The sequence below is a fragment of the Exophiala oligosperma genome (assembly GCF_000835515.1).
Source record: "Exophiala oligosperma strain CBS 72588 unplaced genomic scaffold supercont1.1, whole genome shotgun sequence".
Classification (NCBI taxonomy): domain Eukaryota; kingdom Fungi; phylum Ascomycota; class Eurotiomycetes; order Chaetothyriales; family Herpotrichiellaceae; genus Exophiala; species Exophiala oligosperma.
This window is the reverse complement of record NW_015622818.1, coordinates 2,045,430-2,068,809: the sequence shown is the minus strand read 5'-3', so window position 1 is coordinate 2,068,809 and position 23,380 is coordinate 2,045,430. Positions and strand designations below refer to the sequence as shown.

General features: G+C 47.6%; 7 protein-coding genes across 9 annotated transcripts; 4 read left to right on the top strand and 3 right to left on the bottom strand.

The window, feature by feature from the left end:
• Positions 1-81: 81 nt before the first annotated feature.
• On the top strand, positions 82-2,260 carry PV06_00714 (uncharacterized protein). The gene is made up of 2 exons (XM_016401258.1): positions 82-210; positions 263-2,260. Exons 1-2 carry the CDS (start codon positions 135-137, stop codon positions 547-549), a joined length of 363 nt encoding a protein of 120 aa, XP_016268311.1. The 5' UTR covers positions 82-134; the 3' UTR covers positions 550-2,260.
• Positions 855-2,232, bottom strand: PV06_00715 (uncharacterized protein). The gene is made up of 2 exons (XM_016401259.1): positions 2,030-2,232; positions 855-1,977 (listed from the first exon to the last, which is right to left on the bottom strand). Exon 2 carries the CDS (start codon positions 1,834-1,836, stop codon positions 955-957), a length of 882 nt encoding a protein of 293 aa, XP_016268312.1. The 5' UTR covers positions 1,837-1,977; positions 2,030-2,232; the 3' UTR covers positions 855-954.
• A 250-nt stretch (positions 2,261-2,510) lies between the features above and the next one.
• Positions 2,511-4,008, top strand: PV06_00713 (uncharacterized protein). Its single transcript, XM_016401257.1, has 2 exons — positions 2,511-2,688; positions 2,751-4,008. The coding sequence occupies exons 1-2, from the start codon at positions 2,662-2,664 to the stop codon at positions 3,840-3,842; spliced, it is 1,119 nt and encodes a 372-aa protein (XP_016268310.1). The 5' UTR covers positions 2,511-2,661; the 3' UTR covers positions 3,843-4,008.
• A 432-nt stretch (positions 4,009-4,440) lies between these two features.
• Positions 4,441-6,473, bottom strand: PV06_00712 (uncharacterized protein; the record flags this gene model as incomplete). The annotated part of the gene is made up of 4 exons (XM_016401256.1): positions 4,441-5,330; positions 5,620-5,679; positions 5,732-5,817; positions 5,875-6,473. 4 exons carry the CDS (start codon positions 6,471-6,473, stop codon positions 4,441-4,443), a joined length of 1,635 nt encoding a protein of 544 aa, XP_016268309.1.
• A 639-nt stretch (positions 6,474-7,112) lies between these two features.
• PV06_00711 lies at positions 7,113-10,835 on the top strand. 2 transcript variants are annotated; one of them, XM_016401254.1, is made up of 6 exons: positions 7,113-7,306; positions 7,358-7,676; positions 7,729-7,945; positions 7,997-8,028; positions 8,082-9,479; positions 9,543-10,835. In XM_016401254.1, exons 1-6 carry the CDS (start codon positions 7,188-7,190, stop codon positions 9,672-9,674), a joined length of 2,217 nt encoding a protein of 738 aa, XP_016268307.1. In that variant the 5' UTR covers positions 7,113-7,187; the 3' UTR covers positions 9,675-10,835. The 2 variants fall into 2 exon arrangements, with proteins under 2 accessions (XP_016268307.1, XP_016268308.1); XM_016401255.1 differs by having other exon boundaries at positions 7,113-7,676.
• PV06_00710 (uncharacterized protein) lies at positions 10,831-12,257 on the top strand. Its single transcript, XM_016401253.1, has 2 exons — positions 10,831-11,516; positions 11,586-12,257. The coding sequence occupies exons 1-2, from the start codon at positions 10,863-10,865 to the stop codon at positions 12,147-12,149; spliced, it is 1,218 nt and encodes a 405-aa protein (XP_016268306.1). The 5' UTR covers positions 10,831-10,862; the 3' UTR covers positions 12,150-12,257.
• Positions 12,258-18,023: 5,766 nt separating this feature from the next.
• PV06_00709 lies at positions 18,024-20,557 on the bottom strand. 2 transcript variants are annotated; one of them, XM_016401252.1, is made up of 3 exons: positions 19,576-20,557; positions 19,371-19,518; positions 18,024-19,314 (listed from the first exon to the last, which is right to left on the bottom strand). In XM_016401252.1, exons 1-3 carry the CDS (start codon positions 19,796-19,798, stop codon positions 18,690-18,692), a joined length of 996 nt encoding a protein of 331 aa, XP_016268305.1. In that variant the 5' UTR covers positions 19,799-20,557; the 3' UTR covers positions 18,024-18,689. The 2 variants fall into 2 exon arrangements, with proteins under 2 accessions (XP_016268305.1, XP_016268304.1); XM_016401251.1 differs by having other exon boundaries at positions 19,371-20,557.
• Positions 20,558-23,380: the final 2,823 nt, after the last annotated feature.

Sequence of the window (23,380 nt, the reverse complement as noted above, 5' to 3'; positions counted from 1 at the left end):
GATTAGACAAGATTAGATTAGATGACGTCAGAATCAGCCTCTAGTCGAACACCTCCATTTTCTCAATTCCAGCGCGGTTGGCCTTGCGGTGTGCTCGTTCAGTCTTTTCAAGCAAGAGTGAGTAAAAGTTGAAAATGTCTTCAAAAGCACTAGCCAGTGAGGCATCCTCAACAACGGCGATAGCACAGACACATGGGATGCGAGTAAACGGTACGTTCTACAGGCAAACGAGAATTTTACAGTCGTTAATTAGGGTCTGCAGGAAAAAACTGGCACGCTCCAAAGAAAGCATTCCGTCCCACTGCGGGCCAGAGGTCTTATGCACAGCGAAAAGAGCAAGATCAGCTTAAACAAGCGGTCAAGGCTCGAGAACAAGAGATGAAGGAGGAAAAAGAACAGGAGCGAAACAGAAGGATTCAAGCCATTAAAGACCGGAGAAAGGCAAAGGAAGAGAAGGAACGCTATGATAAAATGGCGGAAAAAATGCACAAAAAGATTGTCGAAAGAAGGAAACGAAGAGAGAAGAGAAACAAACTGCTGAAAAGCTGAAACAGCCAAAGGATGAAATCCGAGCATTCGACTTAGGCATTTTTTCTCAAGCTGCTTGTTCTCCTCCTCCAGCCGAACACAATATGTTCATCCCGACAAAAGATTCCGCTGATCAGCAGGTCCTCTTCACGAATCCAATGAAGAGTTGAGCATGTGATATAGCTTTTCGGAAGACAGACTTGACTCGCACTGTCAGCATTCCTGGATTGATGCAGCATCTCCACAGACCATGGCTGCGCTATCCGTCTAGAAGCTTGATCACAGGACCAGGAAGCCTTCATCAATTCAAAGGATAAACAGGGTGTCCAAGGAGTTCATGACACTGATGCTTCATTCACCACCGCCGGTAAGCGGAAACGCCGGTCACTTGAATAGCATGTGGTGATAGCGCAACACTAAGGACTATCAAGGGCCCTCAAAGGGGATGTCAACAACAACATTACCCAGTTTTAGTTTGAGCTCAGAGAAGCCAATGTCGATTGGCTTCAAGTCATTGAGCTTCCCAAGCTGCTCTTTAGCCTGCTTATCAGGCTCCTGTAGAGCCCATGCTATGCTGATATGAAATGCATCAGTCATATCAGATCTCTCCAATTGCTCGCTCAAGTCGACTTTGTCCACACAAGTTCCTTTATTAGCATACAACTCAGCAAGTCCGAGGCGTCGAGCTACCGCATTACATGCAGACAAGAGCTTATTCAGTTCATCGTTGCGAGGCCTACCAAGCCTGAGCACCAAGAAGTATCTACTTCCATCATGATTGGCAACCCATGCCAGCCCTGTAACGCGAACAGTGAAAACGCTTACTCGACGTTTATGCACTTCTGAGCATACGCTCTTTTGAAACGGGCCCTTCTGATCCGTTTTAAGTACAAGGGGAGCTGACAAGCTGATATGTAGTGGTTGTAATGCTCCCAGTTCAGAACGCAGAAAGCTGTGCATGCTTCTGCCGATGTCATTCGATGGTCTTGCATGCTCAATCACATCGTCAAGCATGGCCAGCTCTTGTTTCGGGGGATGCCATTCAAGGTATACGTGTGTTGGCCAGTTACCTACCACGTGAGGTACCTGCCGTGTACGACCAGCATGCAAAGTAGGATCATCGCTTGCAGCAGTTCTCACATTTGTTGCATACAGTGTATGGAACGAAGTAGGAAGTGGCGGAGGTCTTCTGCTGTCGACCTTGTTTTTTGGTTCATGGTCAGAGGCTTTCCGCTTCCTCTGACCTGGAGATTCACCAGGAGAGGGCTCATCAGTTTCAGAGTTTGAGTCCGAATAGTCGACCAGCATGTTTATCAAGTCGAGGAAAACCTGAACATGGTACCTGCCAAGGAGACTCGACGCATGGAGCCCTTGGGAATTGGGAAAAGAAATGGACGGGCGGAGCAGGGTCAGACCCTGGAGAAAATGGCGATCAGCAATAGGTAGGGTCTATGGGCACGTCAGCACAGACCCATAATTGCTTGTGAGGGAGGAAGCTCACGGGAAGCTGGTGACGAAGACAATGGCGTGAATGTCTCAGTTGGCCTTGGATATGTGGCACTCTCCAGCTATATTGTCGGTTTTCCGACTCGCAAAGCGATGTGGTGTATTCGACACGGGACGAATCATATGCCCGCGAGATACATGGGTCTTTCAATGTGGGAGACAATGGCCTAAGCACCAATTTTTATGTAAATAGATAAGATGGTGATTGAATGAAAGAGGAACGGAGGCTTTTCTGCTTTGCGCGTCCGGGTCATCGTATTGTTGTCCCAAGAAGGTGTGGGAAAGAATGAATTGTGCATGACGTAGCCAATAGTGCAACTGCTCTAGCGACTGACCCCGGTTCGCTAGGCGCCGATTCTTACCCACTATGACATTGTCAGTGCCTAAACACTCCCGCCTGGTTGGACTCGTACCACTGAACAGTGCCGTAAATAGGTTGTGAATGTAGCGAAGCAGCTGCACAAGCTCTCAGTGCATTTCGATTCTTTATTTGCACTTCCCGCCCGCAACACCACCCGGTCATAATCGTCTTTTTTCCTATCTCATTTAGATCGAATTGCATCGTCTATCCATCGAGCATCTTGAATACATCCTATATCCAAAGAGTCCTCGGATTGCCAGACCAAGATGGAATCCTCCGACGATAAAGAATGGGTGCGCCGCTTGTAGCCCGTGACTGATCGCTTTTGCAAGAGGCTGACATTTTGTTCTTCCAGGCCTCGAAATATCTTCTTGATCCCCTCAATGCGCCCGAGCCTTCTCAAGAAGATGGCCCCGGTAATGCATTCCGTGGCGGTCCGTCTGCGGCGCCTAAGGCGACCCCTCCAGGCAGAACGTACTCGGGACGGCGATTGTCGAAGAACAACCCATTCCACAAGAGCTCCAAATCCGATATTAGCACAACAGAAGTAAAACGAAGTGTCTCTCTTCATAGCAATGGCAATGCATATAGGAATTCCTCTTCTCCGGCAACTGCCTATCCTTCTCCGCCGCCATCCGCAAACAGCCCGAATGGAGCTTTCTCTTCAGGTTCTCCTCGTTCGCCGAGCCACAGACAAGAAGCCTTCGGAGAACACAGGCCCGGTCGCAGAAGAGGCAGCTCGTTGACGGAACGTTATCCCGGCGACAAGTCACACCGGCCGTTGGACACTCTGACAAAGGAAAAACATGTCGCAGACCGCTCTCGCTATGCCACTAGAAAGCATCACATCCAGCCAGACACTATCGACAGTCTAGATCACAGTGGTGGATCTGCATGGCATCATGGCGGACCTTACGATGCTACCTTGTTCGCCAGAAACAACTCGTCCAATTCTCCGCTAGCAGCCCTGGCTGATTCGAATGCCGAAGCCCTCAAAGCGACACCCAAGGAAAGGGTAATCGACAGCGTGGTCCGCCATCGTCCTCTAGACGGGGTAGCGACCTATGCACCTGGAGATACCGACCGTATGGGCAATATTTACAACTATCGGGAGGGTGACAATATGATGATCGAAGGTGGGCCAGAAGGCGGGGCTTACAAGCGCTGGCCAGGGATACAGTACCTACCTGAAGATATCAAAGGCAAGGGCGAACCAAGCTACAGCATCGAGAAGGCGCTCAAAGAGCACCACATCCACGACGAAAAAGTCAGCGCTGATGGCGGCATCGAGATGGAGACGAAGAGCCGTCATCGAAGTTCGTCTGGCGCTGCGCCACGCAGCAGTTGGGATGACGAAAACCAAATTGGTCGAAGCGGAAGTTTCAAGAGGCTGAGTGGGGGTCTCAAGAAGAGATTTGGTAGTATCAAGAAGAAGTCTTCTGAATGAACGTTGGGTATCTCTGCTTTGGTAAGATAAGGATTGGATATATCGGGGCGGTCTCTTTCTTTAATTGTTCGCTAGTCGGCTGTGGGCTCTTGAATATACAAGCACCACGCACCTTAGACTCCTACCAAAATATAGCTTGTATAACTGGTGTATCAGTTTTTCAAAAGTTGTTGTATAGATTTCCAGGAATCTTGGGTCCCCCATGGGCCGCGAGCTCTGATTTGCCCATTCGCTACGGGTTGATTTTGCTGCAAATACCATGAATTTGTTGCTGGTCGTTTTCGTGTTATCTCAGGTTCATATCTTTGGTCCTCGAGCAGAAAGAGCATGCTTGGAAGACGGTTGGAAGATTGGCTTCTAATGCCCTGTCACCAGTATCAAACTGTAGTAGGAAAATATCTCAAGGGGAAGCAACGCACACCTTCGATGCTGAAGGCAGGATACAACCAAGCAAGTGGATTACAAAGGGTTCTGGAATTGTCAGTCCTGTCTCAGATTGAAATGATTCAGGTACCGCGCAAAGCAATGCGCATCAGACATTTTCTTCCGACTGACTGTTCAAGCGATTGGATCCGGGACGCTGGAGTGGGAGTTGTTTTCATGACTTCTGAGCAATTCCAAAGTCCTCCTTCGCATCCGGGCGGTCCCAAGTCCGCTTCTCCAGCTCTCGAACCTGATTCTCGAGCTGGACAACTCTGGCATGGTTTTCTCTCTTCGCCGCTTCTTGCAGTTCGAATGTGTTTTTCAGCTCTTCAACCATGAAAGGTTCCATCGGGCTTTTTTTGCCGAGCCTGTAGTCGTACACCACGACGTCCTCCAGACAGCGTGCCGCCGGGCGCTGGCGATTCTCCGAGAGAATCAGCACGTCCAATATCAGCGACGTCGTCTTCTCGTCTGGACAAGTCCGGAGTTTATGATACACGGAGATCCTGTCCGGCCAAGTCATGGGGAACTTGAAGTCCACCGTGATACTCTTGAGGATCAGTCCGATTCCGCGGCTCGTTAGCATATCTTCCCACTTTTGCCGGTGCTGGGGATCAACGTATTTGGCGAAATTGCGCATGGTGTTGCACCTTCCACTCTCCGCATATCGCACATACATGACGTTGTTGACGTGGCCCATCGAGTCTTGCTCGCCCCAGACGATGTTGTGTCGGTGTAGACCAGCTCTTTTGGGGTCTGTCAGATAGCCCTCGCTGCCAGCGACAAGCTCACGCCAGTCCCGGCCTAAGACGCGCAATATCCGCCCAGCCTCGTCGACGAGGCTCTCCGGCATGCCGAAGGTGATGCATTTTCCTATACGGGCCTTTGTGTCCGACAGCCAGCGCGGTGAGATTGCTGACCTGCTTCCCTCGGGGAGCGATGTTCGAGAGGAGTAATGACGGGGTCGGAAGGGGTCGGGTTTTACGGAGCACACCGTCCGTGAGGCATGCTGGACGGCGCGTTGAACGGTCATGTTAATAATGCATCGAGGCAACGTCAAGAACACTGTTGTCGACAATGTTAACGTCCACCGAGTACGGAATACCAGTTGGAGAAAATGAGTTTAGGTTGTCCATCTCGGCTGCTCGGTTGAAGCTCGGTATACAGACGTCGATCGGGCTCGACGAGGCTGAGGGCAGTCCTATTTTCTCTCAAAGATGATGAACACTCAATGGCCCTCCCCCATTCCACCGAATACAGGAGCTACTTGCTACGGGCGACAAATATCAGGCTAAGGTACAGCGAGTATCATCGTTGGATAGGGGGATGCCGTTGAGAAGTACTGATGACGGACTAACAATGCCATCCACCATCCGCTGAAATACAAGCACCAGTGACAAAACTCGCTTTATCACTGAGCAAGTACACAATCGTGTCAGCAATCTCCGATGGCTGAGCCAACCTACCCAATGCTGTGACTGAAAAGTCCTCTTTGGACTCGGACCCTTCGATGCTCATTGACTGCTTCATCAATGGCGTTTCTGTGAAGCCTCTACTTCTGATCAGCATGGCTTCCATGTCTGCTTTGAGAGAGGGATATTTAACTTACGGCGCAATGCAGTTCACTCTGACCCCTCTCTTTCCCACCTCCTTCGCAACGCATCGAGTCAAACCTAACACTGCATGTTTGCTTGCAGTATAGGCGCTGGTTCCTTCTCTGCCTTCCAAACTCAGTCCGCTTCCAGCATTGACTATGCTGCCGTGCTTGCTACCATCCTTGCCCATGTACTTCAACTGGGCTCTAAGACAGTTCTTCATACCATTGACATTGACTCCGAAGACAAAATCCCAGTCCTCGTCCTCCATTGTCTCAATGGTCCCGATGTTGTGGTCTCTCGGAATCGTCCCAGCCATGTTGGCTGCACCATCGAGAGCACCGAATCTGTCAATGGTCTCATTGATCCAGCTGTCGACGTCTTCTCTCGAGCGAACATCGACCTTCTTCAGCAAGATCCTGTCCTCGGTCTTGCCTGGCCATTGGATCCCAGGAGCTTCTGTTGCCAGCTGTTGCAGTATTGTGTCATCAATGCGTATGTCGCCTATCGACACCTTCGCGCCCTGACGCAGGAGGGCTTTGCTGACTGCAAGGCCGATCCCACTTGCACCGCCGGAAATGGCATATGTCTTGTCACTGAAAAAGTTGTCCATGGCTAAAAATCACCTCTGTTATGGTGATCAAACGCGGTAAGCCTGGCAAGTGATGGTGCCAGTCGACAAGGTATAGACAGGCTCAATAAGTTCCGAAAGATGGACAGAATGATCAGCCTTTAATTATAACACCAGCCAACTTCGCCCTTCGTCCTCGTTACATAAGAACCAGCCATTGGCCGATTGGCGGGGTGAACGCTCGTGGTCTGGTGGCCGATGCTACTCGCATCGCTGTCTTCTATGGTTGGTGCCATGGCTCATTCTTGCCGAACCCAAAGCGTAAACGTATCCGAGGTCTTGGGGGATACCAGAGTACAGAATCACTGTGAGTTCAATGGTCAGGGACAGGCCACCGGGGCTTTGCTTCTTGGAGATATCCGATGCCTCTCCAATACCCCAGTACAACTATACACTTATGGGGGACATATTGCACATGAGAGGCCACGGGGAAAGCACGACTCTGTATCCCACCAGCTGGTCCAGGGAATCAAAGCCTTGTGGTGATGCTTATCCGGGGCGTCGAATCGGTGGCACGATAAGCTTATTAGGGGGCCCATGTTAGATTTCAAAACACCTAATCTGAAGAGCATTGGCCACCTTAATCAATTCTTTCCTCCTTGCTACATTGGCCACAATGTCGTTCTTCTCCGCTACAGTTACGCTCGTCTAAGGACCATCAATAATTGCGTCGCGGTCTAGTTCTTGGGCCGATAAATGGACCCGTCGGCGAGGTCGCGCCTTGAGTCTGATGTCCAGGCTCTTCTCGCCGAGGCATCATTAGCTGGCACCCGAAATCGCCGCCAACTTTCCTGCACGCCCTGCAGACAACGAAAGTGGGTGATGCCATGAATGCAGTTGATGTGCGCCTGCTGAGTCGCGGACAGATTGAAATGTAACCGAGGAAGGCCTTGTGAAAATTGTCTCAGGAAAAATGCACTGCAGGGATGTGTGTACCCGGACTTCGCGAGACGTGGTCCTCGCAAGCCTGTCAAGGTCAAAGAGAGCATCAACCGCCTGGAGTCGGTTTTACTAGAGCTCAGCGAAAGAAACGAGGCCTCTCTTGGCTCCGAAAAGGGCGATTTCATCCCGCGTGCTCATCACGAGCAAGGTGAAGAGACTGGACAACAACGTCCACAAGACGATGTTCAAAGGCAGGCTGTGGTGCGTCGATCGACAACAAAATGGGATTCGATCCTGGAGGATGTGAGAAATGCCTGGTATCTTGAAAGATTTCGATCTAACCGAGGCCTCCTAGATCTCCGAGATCAAGGACTACTTTGAGGAAAACGACGAGTCTCTCAAACGCGACATTGACAAACTCCAGATTGCAAAATCCTCACCAAAGGTCTGGGATATCATATATGGAGTCAAACATCGCCAGGATCTTGAAACATTGCTCTCATGTCTCCCAGAACGACCTCGGGTCGACAGGATGGTGGCCAAATATTTTGAGATGCTGGCATTTTTCAGACGTGAGGATTTCCGGCAATGGTAATTCTTCTCCCAGAGACTGACTATTCTAGCCGTGGTTCATCCTAAGCAGTTTCAGCGCGAAGTAAATCATTCAATCCTAGCACAGAGAAGACATGATGCTGACATCTGTCTCAGTACACCAACTTCTGGAAGAATCCTGCCGCCGTTTCGATAACCTGGCTAGGCCTTCTTTTTTCAATGCTTCAGCTAACTGTACAGGTCTCCCGCCAGCTTCCCAACGATGCTTCGAACCCGGCACTCGACCCAGATGATATGGTGTCCACATTTAGACATTGCGCGCTGCAATGCCTTACCTTGGATGACTATGCCAAGGGTGACATTCATCTTCTGCAGGGTATGCTCACCCATCTTGAGGCTGAATACTTTCAGTCACTGGATCCTCAGGCGAACTTCTACATCCTCACTGGGACTATTGTCCGAGTTGCCCTTATGCTTAAACTTCATCGAGATCCACGTCACTTCAGCAATCTATCCCCATTTCAGGCCGAAATGAGGCGGCGTTTGTGGTTGAGTATCGTCCATGGTGACGTACTATTGTCCTTCCAAATGGGTCTACCCTCAATGATACTGCACAGACAGGTGGACACTACTCTGCCGAGAAACCTTCGGGAAGATGATTTTGACGAGGATACCAAACTTCTCCCTCAAAGTCGGCCTGTCGACAATACCACCCACGTGGCCTTTTATCTTGCAAAAGTACCGGTCATCGAAGCTTTCGGCCAGATCGCATCACATCTACAGGATGTTCATCCCTCACCTGGGGCAGTTCAAGCTCTAGATGCTCAGCTCCGAACAGCAAGGTCCAGTGTGCCTGAGTACTATCAGATCCGTCCGATTGAAGACTCACTGATAGACCCGGCGTTTGCCTTGATGTGCCGGTTCGCCATAGATCAGATCTGCTTGACCGGTTTCTGCATTTTGCACCGAAAGGGCCTGGTGGCCGCCAGATTCGATCAAAACTTCAAACAATCCCGACAGGCCTGTGTCGACGCCGCCATGAAAATGCTCGAATATCAGCACGTCCGGCACCGGGAAAGTAAGCCAGGAGGGCGCTTGTCTGGCGTAGGAGCCACGATGTTGTCATTCACCAAGAATGACTGGCTCTTGGCCGCAATGCTGATATGCCTGGACGTCCATCTTTCTGCGACCAACAAACAGACAAATGTCTCGGATGATGAATCAATATGGGGCCGCGACCGTCGTGAAGAGATGCTCAAGGCACTCGAAAGATCCTATTATATCTGGCGTGAATACAGTGAAGAGTCTGTGGAAGCGCTCAAAGCTAGTGAAGCACTCGCTGCCATGCTTGCGAAGATCCGGCCCGAATTTGGTATCTCGACCAAATACGGGCTGACGAGAACAACAGCAACAACAACCCCTGTCAATTGTCAATCGCAATCGACCCTTAATTCGGCTACGGCTTGTACTGCTACACAGAATGATGCTGCTGAAACTTCAGGGCTTGGTCTGCAAGTACCAGATATGTTCTCAGAACCAGGGGATATTGACTGGGTATTATGCTTCTTCCAACAAACATCTTACTGTGTGTCTCTTCGAAGCTAACGTCTTGCGCAGGATGAACTCGATCGATTCTTCATCAGTACTGGCGCAATGCCATCAACCATAGACAACGACAACAACGTTGCTATTTACGACTCCGAAGACTGGCTGAACGGCGACGTGTGGACTACGGTTCAAGGTTCTTGATCATATGCAGGGTCGAAATGCTTGATTGCTATGGGCGATGTCGGGGTGCAGAGACGAACAATAGTGTCACGGGATCCTAGGCCAAACTTAGGGGAGCGAGCACGATCCATCATCTCTCCTCGTTCTCCCCCTTCACCTCCTATCTCGGCTACATACGGCTCACCGAGGCATATCGAAATCATCGGCGCGGTGGCGCCACTGTTCCTCCGGACCACAGCTTTGAGTTGGTTATAGCACGCCGGTGCTGGATCTTGAATTGATTCCCTTGCCAAGCAAAATCAGCCGCATGTCCATATATGGGTGTCGTAGCCCCCGGGGAAAGTGTCACTCAATCCCATCCCCCGTCTGCTTCTTTGACACTGGAACAACCGGCATGTCTTCGGAACAGAATGAAGACGGTCGTCATCTGCAGCACCATATATCTATCAACGCCGAAAAGAGTTGACGACAATACCTTGAACTGCCCCTTTCAGCTCTCCCGAGTCAATGATGACCTCGGTTTGAGGTCACATTAGGTCCCTGGCGAAGAACGAAAAGCTTTCCGTCTACCAAGGGGAGGATGAGGCGGCACCCCATGACTAGGCGAACTGTCACATCGCGAGTGCGGTGAGCATTACCATTGCACGTCGTCACTTGATGACTGTAGGGGCCTTGGTCAGTGAGTTGGACCTTTGCACTTACCAGGGTTTCGTCGTCATCAGCAAGCGTTTTGGGTCGATATATCACTGACGATATCACCATCTACGGAGCAATCATCCCTCCATTCACGTTTACGAGCCGTTTCATTTGCTCGGTACTCGTTCAGGTGAACAGCTTTGACTGAAAGGTGTTGCTTGCCTTCGATTTCCTATTACTACTTCAATATCCTTGTGGTGTTGCAATAAATTACCCCGTCGGTCGTGTGACTCTTTCTTTTCGCCGTTCGGCAGTATAATGCAAACACCCGCGTGAGCACGGGGGAATTTCTTCACTCGTCTAGATGTAAGGAGACAAAGGAAAAAGGGTTATAAAGGTTCTGTCTGCGTTCAAGACAAACCAACCAATCTGTTAAAAAAATGTCCACAATATTGACTGTATTGGTCTCTCTCGACATAAGAGCAACAATCACACTGCGGTTGTGCCACCCTCGCATTCGAACAGGATAGCTGCCGACATTGACGGTTTGTACAAGGTGCCGATTCAGTATAGATGGACTTTCCCCATCTCCTGACTCCAGAGCTGTTGCACGCAGCACGCAATCGGGGAGGACATGACAATCACCGGCAACATCACCACCATCTCAAAGTCCGACTCCAACAGCAGCAGCGCAAACACCAACTCTGTGGCAGTAATGGCATGCCAGTAACTTCTCCCCTTCAGGGCCGCGAACCAGTCAGAGACCCTTTTCTGTCATATCAAACTCCAAACAATAATACTCACACGTGGACAAACACCAATACCGGCACGAGGACATTGCCATCTTCCACCATCCTGGCCAACACGAGGAGAAGTAACGGAGCTCCGCAGCGGCGCGACGCCCCGGGCGGCGAGGACGCCCAGCGTGAGATCGGTCAATTCTTCATTCAAAGTATCGAATACCCTCGCGGTCACTTCTTCGTGACGCCGAAACCCGAAGAGATCTCGCACCCTGATCCACCCATCATCAAACGACCTTGCTACCCAGAGATGCGACGACACTCACTCGACCATTTCGAACCGTGCATCTTCTTCGTCCAGTACCCGTGCAGGGCCAAATGTCGAAGCCTCGGCATCTGCGTGCACTATCAATTCGTCATTCCTTGCGGCAAGTGTCCCGACGGGTTGATCTGTTCGGAATGCATCCAGGGCACGAGTCCACAAGAAGTAAGCTTTTGTCTACCTCCTGACATCCATGTGAGTAAGCGGGTGATTGATGAACTTTTTTTCCGGCAGCGTATAATGGCAACACGAAAGTGTCCATTGCATCAAGACCCGAACCAACCCAATCCCATTGGCAACCGAATGGAGGATTTCTTAGCGACAGAAGCACAAAAGGTGGCATGTGAAGAGATCCTATTCCGATCAAGAACAGGTCAATGGGAAGACCTTCCCGTTCCATCACTACTGATGAATGACAATTGGACGGGACAACAACCACACGAAGAAGAAGACTATTGTCCTCGAGTAGAAGGACAAGAACGATGGTGCGACGACAACAACGACAACAACGACAACAACAATAGAGAAAGAACTCCGAGGAACTTTGACGACGTTCAAATGTTGGACAGTACAACAATATTTGATAAACATGAACATGAAGAACGTGACCTCGATTTTGGTTTACTTGATCAAAAGACAGCAGCACGTTGCTTTCAACCTATCGAGAAGGAGAAGCAACAGCAGCAGCAGAAGGAAACCATCAAGACCCTCAACAACAACAACGACGACGACATGTTTTCTTTCGATGTGTTTGGAGGTCCTATGGGGATGCAATCATTTCCTTGTGGTCTATCATAGTCGACATGGTCCATGGGTTCATTTTTAGGGTTTACGCGGATCAATCAGGTCTTGTAGAAATTTCTTAATGGTTTAGAGAGTAATGATGATGGGCGGGAGAGAGAAAACCGAAAATTACATGTACTTACAACATATGCTCTACCCTTGACTGAGTTGGACGACGACGACGACGACAAAGATCATGGGGGTCTATACAAATCAGGGAGAGAGTCAAGATCCACACACAGGCAGATTGACTGTACTTTAGATTACGAGATCAACTGGACTTGAGGAGAACAAATAAGAAAAAGAATTTCCGAGCTTGGTACTTCGTAATCCTTCGTGATGTAAACGCACGTCTGTTTTTTTCGTTCCTGCATCGTTTCAGATTGCAAGTACGCGGTAGAACGGGAATGTTTTGAGATTGAGCCGGCAACTGACCAATACTGGACAATACTGGACTGTGCGGCGTTGTTGTTGTTGTTGTTGTTGTTGTTGTTATTTGGCAAAACGATCTCCTTGTCGTTGAAGTTCCCACAGGAATATCAATACCTAACTACTATACTCCGTACCTACGTATGGAGTTAATTAGATCAAAAAAATGGTGAAACATGAAACAAATGATTGACACAAAAGCTGGGGACATCGTTGAGAACGACAAGAGAAGCTCGTGCCAATTGATCACCAAAAAAACCCCTCGACGGAATTTCGATATAATTTGACAGGAACTTTGATATTAACAAAGGTAAAGACGTGTGTGTGAAAGGTACTTGTGACGGAGAGCAATTCCCTCTCCCTCTACATAGCTCTCCCCCCGGCCAAAGATATGACGCAAATGCGCCCAATTGACAGACCCCAGAACAATTCCGGAAATTATTCTTTACGACCAATACTCCGTACAATCGTTGAAGAAAGAGAATACTCGTGATGGCCCATATTCCTTCCTTACCCAGGTAGTTTTGTTTGTGGTGTTAGATTTACCAGGTAAACATACAAACTACTACCACTTGATTATCCCTGATATTGTGCTTTGCAAAATTCCGTAAAAACCTTATTTTTTTGCAACATGCAAAACATTCAATAATCATAAAAGCGGTGAGAACACAACGCCATATTTCTCAACAACCACCCTATAATTTCATAAATATTATATGATAATCTTACTCCGGAGCAAATTCTCTATCTAAGTATTTAAATTTTACTATATAAAAAGGCGTGATTATGATACCATCACAGCTAAAGTTTGATCCTGCGGTAAAAGTGGCTGTGTCAATTGCACTTTGGGCAGGAGTGAAAGGCACAGCCATTACAAAGGCTTAAGGGGTTTCTAATGCCTATATTTCTAAAGTTTGATGGGATCTACGCTATTAAGACATCAAAACAAATGATATAGCACCTGTTAAAGGTCGTCTAAAGTTAATTCATTATGCCGCAATGAAAGGACTTCGTGATTTTATGCTAGATTAGCTGACAGCGCGGCTAGATGAGTACTACGATTTTCTTCGCGATAAGTTTGGTATTAACGCTTATATATTAATAGTCTCCCGGGCACTTAACTCTATAAATGTTATGTATAAATAGGTAACCAGAGTTAATACCAGGCGAGACGATAAACTTATTGCTTTCTATATAGCATAGATAGCTAATTACACTAGTAACTAGCTAGTAACACTTGATGAAAGCGCCGCAAATAATAGAACTATGGATAGAAAGTTTGGCTGGTTAGCCCGTAACACTCTATACTAAGTGTAACTACTAGGTGGCCGATCTACCAGTTAGAGCATTTTACCTATAATGACAACAGATAGGTAGCTCACTTATGAGGTCTATTAAGGCTCTTTTAACGCCGAACGATTCGAAACATTTCTCTAAGGAGTGCTTAATAAGATAAACCCCTTCTTAGGAGATCATTCCGTTCTAATCATGGACAATATAACTATCTACCGATCTAATAGAGTTAAGCGAATATGCGAGAAGTAGGGCGTCATTTTTAAGTACTTATCTCTATATACTCTAGAGCTCAATCCAATTAAGATGTCATTTCACGAGTTAAAGGAGTGGATGCGAAAGAATAGAGAACTAGGCTATTATTATGAGAATAGCTTTAATACCTTTATTTATCTAGTAATAACTAGTGTCTATAAGGTTAAGATAGCTCATAATTACTTCCATAGATATGGCTATATTTAATGAGGCATAGTAACTAGTAGAGAATAGATAAAAAAAGAAGGGGCTATAGGCATCTCATCCTGCAATAATAAGCCTAGTCTATATACCTTAATCTGTTTATTCTTAAGGTTATGCAAATATAGCTATCACGTAATCACACTAATTATAATTAGCTAAGCTATATACTATAATAGGTATAGTGTGAGATAGCAACACGCAAAATAATTCTAACACCACACTGAGTTATGTAATAAGCCCTCATTAACTACTATTCCCTAATAATATAACACTCACTAGACGTCCATTTATACTATCATTAAAACCGTCTCCACTTATTATAGCTAAACGCGCAAATTCCTTAAGGTTATTACGGATTTTAGTCATAAAACCAGCCGAAACAGTTATAGCCTTCCAATGTTTATCTGTACATGTTCGTAGATCAGAGAAGCCCTATCTATAATCCGCAATAGAGAGCTTAATCTTTAGTAACTTGAACGCATAAATAGGATATTTAGTCGCTAGCTAATTAAAGTACTCCTATATATTCTAATCATCATCACCCTCTCATTATGAAGGGCTTAATTGAGGTCTAGTGACGGCGGCGGCGGCGGCGACTATTAATAACGGAGGTTAATAGATGTGTGTGGGAGGTTATGCTAGGTGACTCATTAACGGGATTCCTTCAATATTAAGCACAAATAGATGTATATAGTTTGGCGAGTAAATAGGCAGAGATTAATATATAGTATCATAGCGTTTCTCATTTCTATTCCGTTCTAAGAGAAGGGCCACCATAATCACGTTTAGCACCTGGTCAGCCGTCACACTAGGAGCCTTCTTTGCAATCATATCACTCTAACGCTAAACTAATGATGTGAATAGAGGAAAATACTATTCTCTATAATTAACACATAGACAAAAGTAATTCTTACAATTCTTTAACTTATAATAATGTCTCTTTAAGATATTAAGGAAGCTTACTCCGGCGGTAGCCTCTTTTTATGCCTAAAGTTATTTTTCTTCTCACTATTATTATGTTACGAAGATTACCTTACCCTTTAACCTTTTATTCCTAGCCTTTTCCTTACAATAGCGACGTGTTTAGGTTAAGTTAAGATAACGGCTTAAGAAGACATTATCATAAGATAATGATAATGTTAAAATGTCCTCACTAAATAAGCCATATTAACTAGTTAGTTAACGTCATTTTAGCTTCTTAATAATTAAGTATACTAGTGCTAAATGCGCACTAAGTTTAGTCCTACTCTTATAGCCATCTTTTTAAGCATGATAAAGCTCTCACCACTTTTAATAGGCCTTCTTAAAGTGTTCTTAAGTCTTCATAATTAAGGAATAAAGCTTTTTATTACCTTGTTTAATTATGAACTTACCCCTGAAGATAGGGGGGTGTAATTTATAAGTCTTTCGATTGTAGTTATTATATTAATACTTAAGTTAACCTTTATACTTAAGGAGTGTATTAACAATATTAAAACCTTAACATGATACTTCCGTACTAAGGATCTTAACTTTCTTAATAAAGATTTCTATGGTGATATCATAGAAAAGTTTATCAATCTTAAATATTAATTTAATAGAGTCTATATTAGTTAGGCTTAAGTTATTCTCCGCGATATATGGTAAAGTATTTGATTGATAACTAGGTTACGCTGATAGAGAGGCTTATATTAATATCTCCCCCTTCTCTTTATTATCTTCTTTAGCATTACTAGATATAGATAAGACTTTATTATCCTCATTAAGAAGATTTAACGCTTCCTGTGCTTGCGACATAATGTCCTCCTTAATACTTAGTCTCGGCGGTAACTCTGGCGACTCTGATGACTCTGGCAGGTCAGGACTAGCCGTTCGAGAGGGACGAGGGCTTAGAGACATAGCGCGACGCTTTGAACTTGCCCTATTAGCCCTCGTTGCAAGGCTATCGCCGTCGCTTTTGCGCTTTATGCGAGCGTTGCGAGTAACAAGGGTCTCGCGGAGTGATTGAGAGGCTAATGACTCCTAGAGTTAATGGGATGGAGTTATTGTGCGCCTTGTACGATTCGACATCATGTTTGTATGTAGTTACAATATATTGCAGTAAATTACAGTGCTATCTAGGGCTATTGCGGCTGCAGGATGAGTTTGTTGATACAGGCCATATGGCGGTGTGCAGATTTCATACAACTTGCAAAAAAATAAGGTTTTTACGGAATTTTGCAAAGCACAATAATATCAAGTTACTCCATAAGAAGTAATCTCCTCACTTATAACTTGTTCAATCAATACATGGCCAACAACAACAACAACAACAACAACAACAACAACAACAACAAAAATCGAAATGCAAAAACGACGTCAACTTCCTTTCCGAGGACCCTTGTCCTCGTTCTTTTTTTTTAGCGTACTCTCTCTCTCTCCCTCCTCTCCCTCTCTCAGATGTTTGTGTGGATCAAACTGAACACGTCCCCTTGTCTGTGTTTGTCCCTCTCAACTAGACCCAATCAAATCACTTTAAAAACGCCACTGACGTTGTAGAGCCCATGTTTCTGTTTCACTTCCGTACACCACAAACCAACAACACATCATCTGTCATCGTCATCGTCATCGTCATCATCATCTTGCAGTCCATTTCATCATTTGGAGGGGGGGCCCAAAGAAAAAAGAGATACTGGTAGACTCGGTAGATAGCGAGGGAAGGGGTTGGTTCACTTTTCACTTTTTTTTTTGTTGTTTTGTCGTCAACATTATTAACCGAGTTTCGACGAAAACAGAGCAAAACTCGAGTAGTAATGATCCGGTTTCACCGAGAATACTTTACAAACCGTGGAAATACGTACGTACCTATTACTCCCGTAATAATGTGAACGAGTTGTGACTCTCCATATACTGTAACAAACTCGTGGGCAGCTCGATCATTTTCCCTAACCCTAATCTTGTAATGTCGATGACGACGACGACGACGGTGTCGGAAAGGTATAACATCCCCTGCCCCTCGCACCGTCAAGGCATTAACCAATACATACAGTTTATACCTACATACAGTACTTCGTAATGAGCCAAGGTAGTTGGTTATAAAACTCCTTTTTCAACTGTGACTCTTCGGCAGATGCTTTCGTGTCATAATAGAAGCTGCAGCGGATAATCGTCAAAACCAATATGTACAGTACGACTTTACACTCACTCCGTACTAGGTTAGGTATATACCGTACATATATACTCCATGCAGAATTACATGGTCCTTACAATACAAAGCCGATTAAAAGAAACCCGGGCGACTCATACAAGACGTACATAGTCTAAACACCTCCCTGGTCCAAAATCGTCAAAAAAAAGGGTCCCGAATAATAATCCTTGTAACAAAGATCCTGGTCCGAGCCCTTCTCCCCTTGTCCCTTTAATCACCCTTGTCCCCTTGTCCACCCACCTCTCTTCTCCTTCCCTTTTCCCCGCCCAGTCACAAAACAACACTCGGACCCTGGTATGATGTCATAGGCACCACACCCACACCCCTTTGACGCACGTGATGATGATCCTCTTACGACTACTCGTTGCTCCTACCCAGAAACATCCCAACACCGGTGCGAGGCGAAGCCATGCCGGACAAGGGAGCCCATCTCCATTACCCTGTACTCCGTACAGACAGCAACATGCATACAGAATTGTAATTGGCAGCCTCAGCAAAAAAAAGGAAAGCAATTCAAGAACGAAAGTAGGGCAAGGTAGTAACTTTGATCATGACCCTGGAGGATCCTGATAGATTGATTCATTCCTGCTACAATAGAAGCTATGACTATCTGGTTGCGCCACAATACGTCCAGTGCAGACAGTTTCCGAGCCACACGCCAACCCAATCCCAACTCGACACTCTCCCAGATTATTTCATGAGAGGGGCCACATCAACGACAACAGGAACAACCAGCAGGGCGGCCACAAGAAACAAAAAAGTGCCTGAAGCCCCCAAAACGCCATCGTTGTTGATCGTGTGTTGATGTTCCGAGGTCGACCATACTATTTCCTCGCCCACTGCTTTGTTGGCCGTGAGCTTCTAACGCTCACAATGCGGAAAGTAGAATTCAGTCATGATAGGAACCGTCATCGCTGGGTATCAAAAGTCGTCACAATAAACAAAATATGTAGAAATAGCGAATGTCGTGAATCGAACTTGATTTGGGGCAATTTCTTTGATGCCGGTGTCGATGCGAGAAGCACCTGGCTTTTTCCATCTTCCCCGACCATTTCTAAATAAACACCTGTTGTACATAGCGCCGTGCTGCTCCGGTTCGTCGCGCTCAAAAGGTGTTGTACATGGAGCAAGGAAAAACCACATATGACACGCAAAAGTTTTGCGCATCAATTCAGGGTAATAACATTGTGTTCTCTTACTTCGGGCCCTTACTCTTCCGTATCAGAGTGGCTGGTGGTCGAAGTGCCGTCACCCTTGTGCACCTTCTTATGACGCCTCAGGTTCGACACGACTGAAAAATGTCGGCCGCAGCCTTCAACGTCACAGGCAAACGGCTTCTCGCCCGTGTGGCTGTACATGTGTGTTTGTAGAGAACTCGGCCTCGTGAAGCGCTTATCGCAGACTTTGCATTTGTGCTTCTTTTGGGTATTTCCCGACATCTTCGACGAGAATTGACCCATCATCGACTGAGGGGCAGGAGGTCCAATTGGCGCTCCGAGCAATTGCGTTGGTCGCGGCAGCGTGCGCGAAACTGTCATTGAATCATAGCCGGCGTCTGAAGCGGCCGAGCTATAGTCGGTTGCAGAATCGGCGACAGATCCAACAGAGCTGGGCGCATAGTAGGGGTAGCCGCGACCAGATTCATTCGAGATGGATGAGTGAGCCGAGGCCGTCTGAGGAAAGCCGTAAGAGTCCGCAGAAGCTCTTTGAGCACGCGCTTCGTAGATATTTCGAGGGGTCAAGTCATGAAGATTTTGGTGGCTAAGCGCGAGCATGCCCCGAGAGGCGTCAAGCTCACCGAAGCTGGCGTTGGCAGCACGGGAGCTGTCGACACTATATCAAATCGTCAGAAAACCCTGGGTTTACGTGTGGATGTGGTGTTCACTTACTCGGACATCTTTCTATGTTGACTTTGTTGCTGTTGCTGTTGCTGGGCGAGAGATTGTGCATAGGTCATGGACGTGTATGATGGCGTGTAAGACGACGTGGTCGCCGACGTAGGAGGATAAGACTGCTCATATGTTGAGCGTGGAATGTCTTGAGGGAAACTTAGTACATCCGTCCCAGAATATCCAGTGCTAGAGTAGGCGCTACCTTGGGCCATTGAGCCAGTGACTGGTGGCATGTGTGAATATGGCATCGACATGGTAGACCTGGAGCTATCTGTCTTGGATAGAGCAGGAAAAGACGCGTTGGAGGAGCTGGTCTGATGTGACCACGGGTCGCTGAATTGCGGTGTCGTCTGCATGCTTGGGTACATGTGGTCGTATCCCATGCCACCGTATTGTCGACCTTGGCTATCAATGACCATCGTCATGAGGGCGGTGTTTTGGAAGAGAAGTACAACTTAGAGGCGTCAATGTAAAGGCCTCGCGAGAAGAATCCCACTGGAAGCAGGACGTTGACGATTTGTGTCGTGGTGGAAGAATGCCAGCAGAGTATACCGGTTCCTGAAAACGTGTCGAGGCGATCCAACTCTGATCAAGGAGATCGGCGAGTGTTATGTAGGATATTGTGTGGAGAGAGTGCGAGGCAACAACTGCCAATGAACGATCCACAGATGATGAATGCTGATCTATTGCTGTTGTCGTCGATAGCGGGAATTATTGAGCAGTGCCCCCTTTGACTTTGATAGCAGGTATCCTTATGCTGCAGTGATGCGCAATCCTCAAACAAGTTCGGCGAACGGCAGATCGACAGGATTGGCTGTCGTGTAAAGGTTGTGATGCCTCTGGGAAGCAGTTGAGTTTCAACGGTCGTTCAGACGAAGATCTCAGCGCTGGTCCAAATCTCCGAGGCTGTCGAGGGAGACGGGTGTTGATACAAGGTGTGTGGGAGTGTGTTGTTTTGCTGGCGGTAGGATGCAACTGGGTGTGCCTCTCCGATGGGTGAAATGGCTCTTGTGTTTCGAATGGAGGAATGCTCGTCTGATATCTTCCTGAGCAGGTATGAAGAAACAGGCCCGTTCACACAACGGGTGGGGAATGTGAGGGTAGATAAGTTGTTATGAGCAGCTGTCGTAGCAAGTGCCAGTGCTTTGCGTCTGTAAAGTTACGTCGGTGGGAATGACCCTTTGCAGTGATGAGAACCTTGATTGACTGGCATCATCACCCTCGCGGCTTGGACTGCCCTTGGGCTCTTGTTAATGCAGGGTGGTTTTAGCTCGAGATGGCAGTTGGATGGCGTTCGCAGTGGAGAGTCCGGAGGGAATGTTGACTGGCAGGACACCAATGCACCAGGCCGGAACTTGATGATTTCGGTGGAGGCAGTATAGTTTTAGGTCGGGAGGGATACAGAGGTCGGGGGCAGGGATGAGGTCAGTAGCCTGGTCACGGGCAGGTAAGGCTAGTGTTCGACTGGAGCCCTGTGCGATGGAGGTTGGTCTCAGCACCAGGGATGTGTGAGGGACCCTGGGTGAGGCTTAGGGAGGAGGACGACGGGGATGCTGATTCGGAAGTGGATAGACCGATTAAGAGTGGATTTGGCTGTTGGATGCCAGATTAAAGATGGAGGCGTTTCTAGTGCGAAAAGGTCGCCCTGTGAGAGAAACGGAAATGGATGGATGGAGTATCAGAGGATTGCGAGACCACAGAGTCATTGGCGCGATGACATCTTGCTGGCGACGATGGGGGCTTTTGGTGGCGTCTTGTCACATTCGTCTCACTGCAGGCTTCGGCAGCCACCCCGTCCTTTGACCTTGCCCACTTGGTCTGTTTGTCTCCCACTGGCAGGCGCCTGCCAAGCACAACTTTGATTGACGGAATGTGGCCGTGATGCTGTTGCTTTCATACTTGTAGCAAAAGAGTACAAACAACAATACAATATGGTGGTGGAAGCAAACGCAATCACACAGTCCACTACGGACAGTATGCTCGCCTCCGAAATGGAGCGAGCATTGGGAGGAAATGACTACCTACCTAGTCCGCAAGGTAAGGTATTCTTGCAGCGGCGGGGTGCAGGAAGCGCCGCCTGAGAGTGGTTGAAAAGCTGCTCTAAGGTACTCCGTAAGTACCTAAAAGTCGCCAGGTAGCCAGAGACCCTCCCAGACTGCATCGCTCTTGACTCAATCACAATTCTACGCGAGCAAAGCGTGATGGAGTCGGCAAACTATCGATCTAGTACGAGTCCCTCTGAGTCGGCCAACAGTCGAATCAAAAGAACGGAAGAATAAGGCGGTGTGCCATCGACCGTTCTGAACATTATTCGTAACTGAGTACAGTACCGCAGATGGGAAAGGTTGGGGTGGGTTGCAGACGAGAGCACGCCAGATGCAGAAATGCCCATTACAACCTCCCTTAGTTAGTTGCAATCAGTGGCTGACAGCCTCTACCAATGGGGGAAGAACTGGGGAAAGATACGGAGGACTGTATGTACTAGAGGTAATTAATCACTTTTGGGCTCTGACCAGGTCTCCCCAGGTTGGTCCCTTGCAAGTAAACATACTTATTAGTAGATTTGAGACCGCTTTCACTTTTTCTAAAAGAAGGGGATCACAAAAGGGTCGGAGGGTGAAAGCCAAATGCATCAACTGTACTGTAACAGACTTGCGACACGCTGCGTCGACTTCCTTTACTCCAGAAACGAAGCTTCTTCAGTAAACCACCGGACAACTGCGAACTCCAGTAGGGAGTATCCATACCATCGTAAACAGTGCTACCAATCGCTCCCTTGCCCTCTAATTTTGTGGCTTACAGGGGCCCATGGGCTTTGGCGTCTGGCTCCAGTGATGCCCGTGCACTCGCCCCTCCCTCCCTTTCCCTTTTCCCCCCCAAAACCCGCAGAGATTAAAGGTGACGAAAACGCCACTGACGCGACCTGCTTCCTGCTTCGTCCCTAGTTCCGACGCCTGCTCGTTCCTCACTTGTCGCTAACACCGCTAACAATGTTGACAAGCAAGCCTTGGTTATCTTTCGGGGTCTTTCTAAGTGTACGGCCCTCTGCTTCTTCGCTTTGGGAAAATTTAGTCGTACGAGTACTACGGAGTACTGTCCTGGTAAGATGGCGTTTTGCACCCAAGCAGCATCCTCGTCCTAATTCAATCATCACCCAACAGTCTCCACCGGTCGACTGAAGTGTTTGGGTAGTATAGTCGTGCCGACATCCGAGCGCTTCTTCTTGGATATTGTTGCCTCTAGACACATCCTGGTCGTGCTATGAAATCGCATTTCATGGAGACTTCGCAACGACAACAATCCGTGATGTGTAGCCTCGTCGGCGAGGAAAGGAGATTGTTATGCACGCAATATCTTGGTTGTATCCTGCTCCACGGCAGATCTTTGTCTATCAAGCTGGGGAATGAGCTGTTCACGTGAAGGGTGTCGAAGCATCCGCCGCTGATCAGTGATCCCGAGCCCGTTGGCTTGGGTCAGTTCCTCATGCTACGAGTACGAGGATTATTGCAATAATCCTTGTATCCCAAGTGTATCCCAAGTGTATCCCGAACTAACACCCTGCCGTCGAAGATGCAGAGCTTCTGCATGATGGCCTCTGTAGCTTCAGTTTTTTGCCACCCCTAGTGCTGTACATTACCTCCTTTTGCCCTGATCTTGTGCAATGTTATTAGTAGCACTGGGTCCGAGGGCCAGCTCTCTGGTGTCACACCGGTAGATGCTGGGCTGAACCATCAGTGCTGGTATGTCGTTGCTCCGGTTTTTGTGATTCGATGGCTGATCATCGTCGCCCACTGCTCAGCCTCCTTTTCTGGAACACGAATACCCAGCGAACTATACAATCCATTTACCAATTTAAAAGTAGACCCTGCGGACTGTCCCAGACGAGAGGGAAAGCCGGTATAACTCTCGACGCAGGGTCTGATGAAAGCTGAGAAGCCCATTAGTTGCCTCGACTTCACTGACGTACGGGCTGTCCCTTTTCCGTGGCCCAGGGCAAATGATTCTTT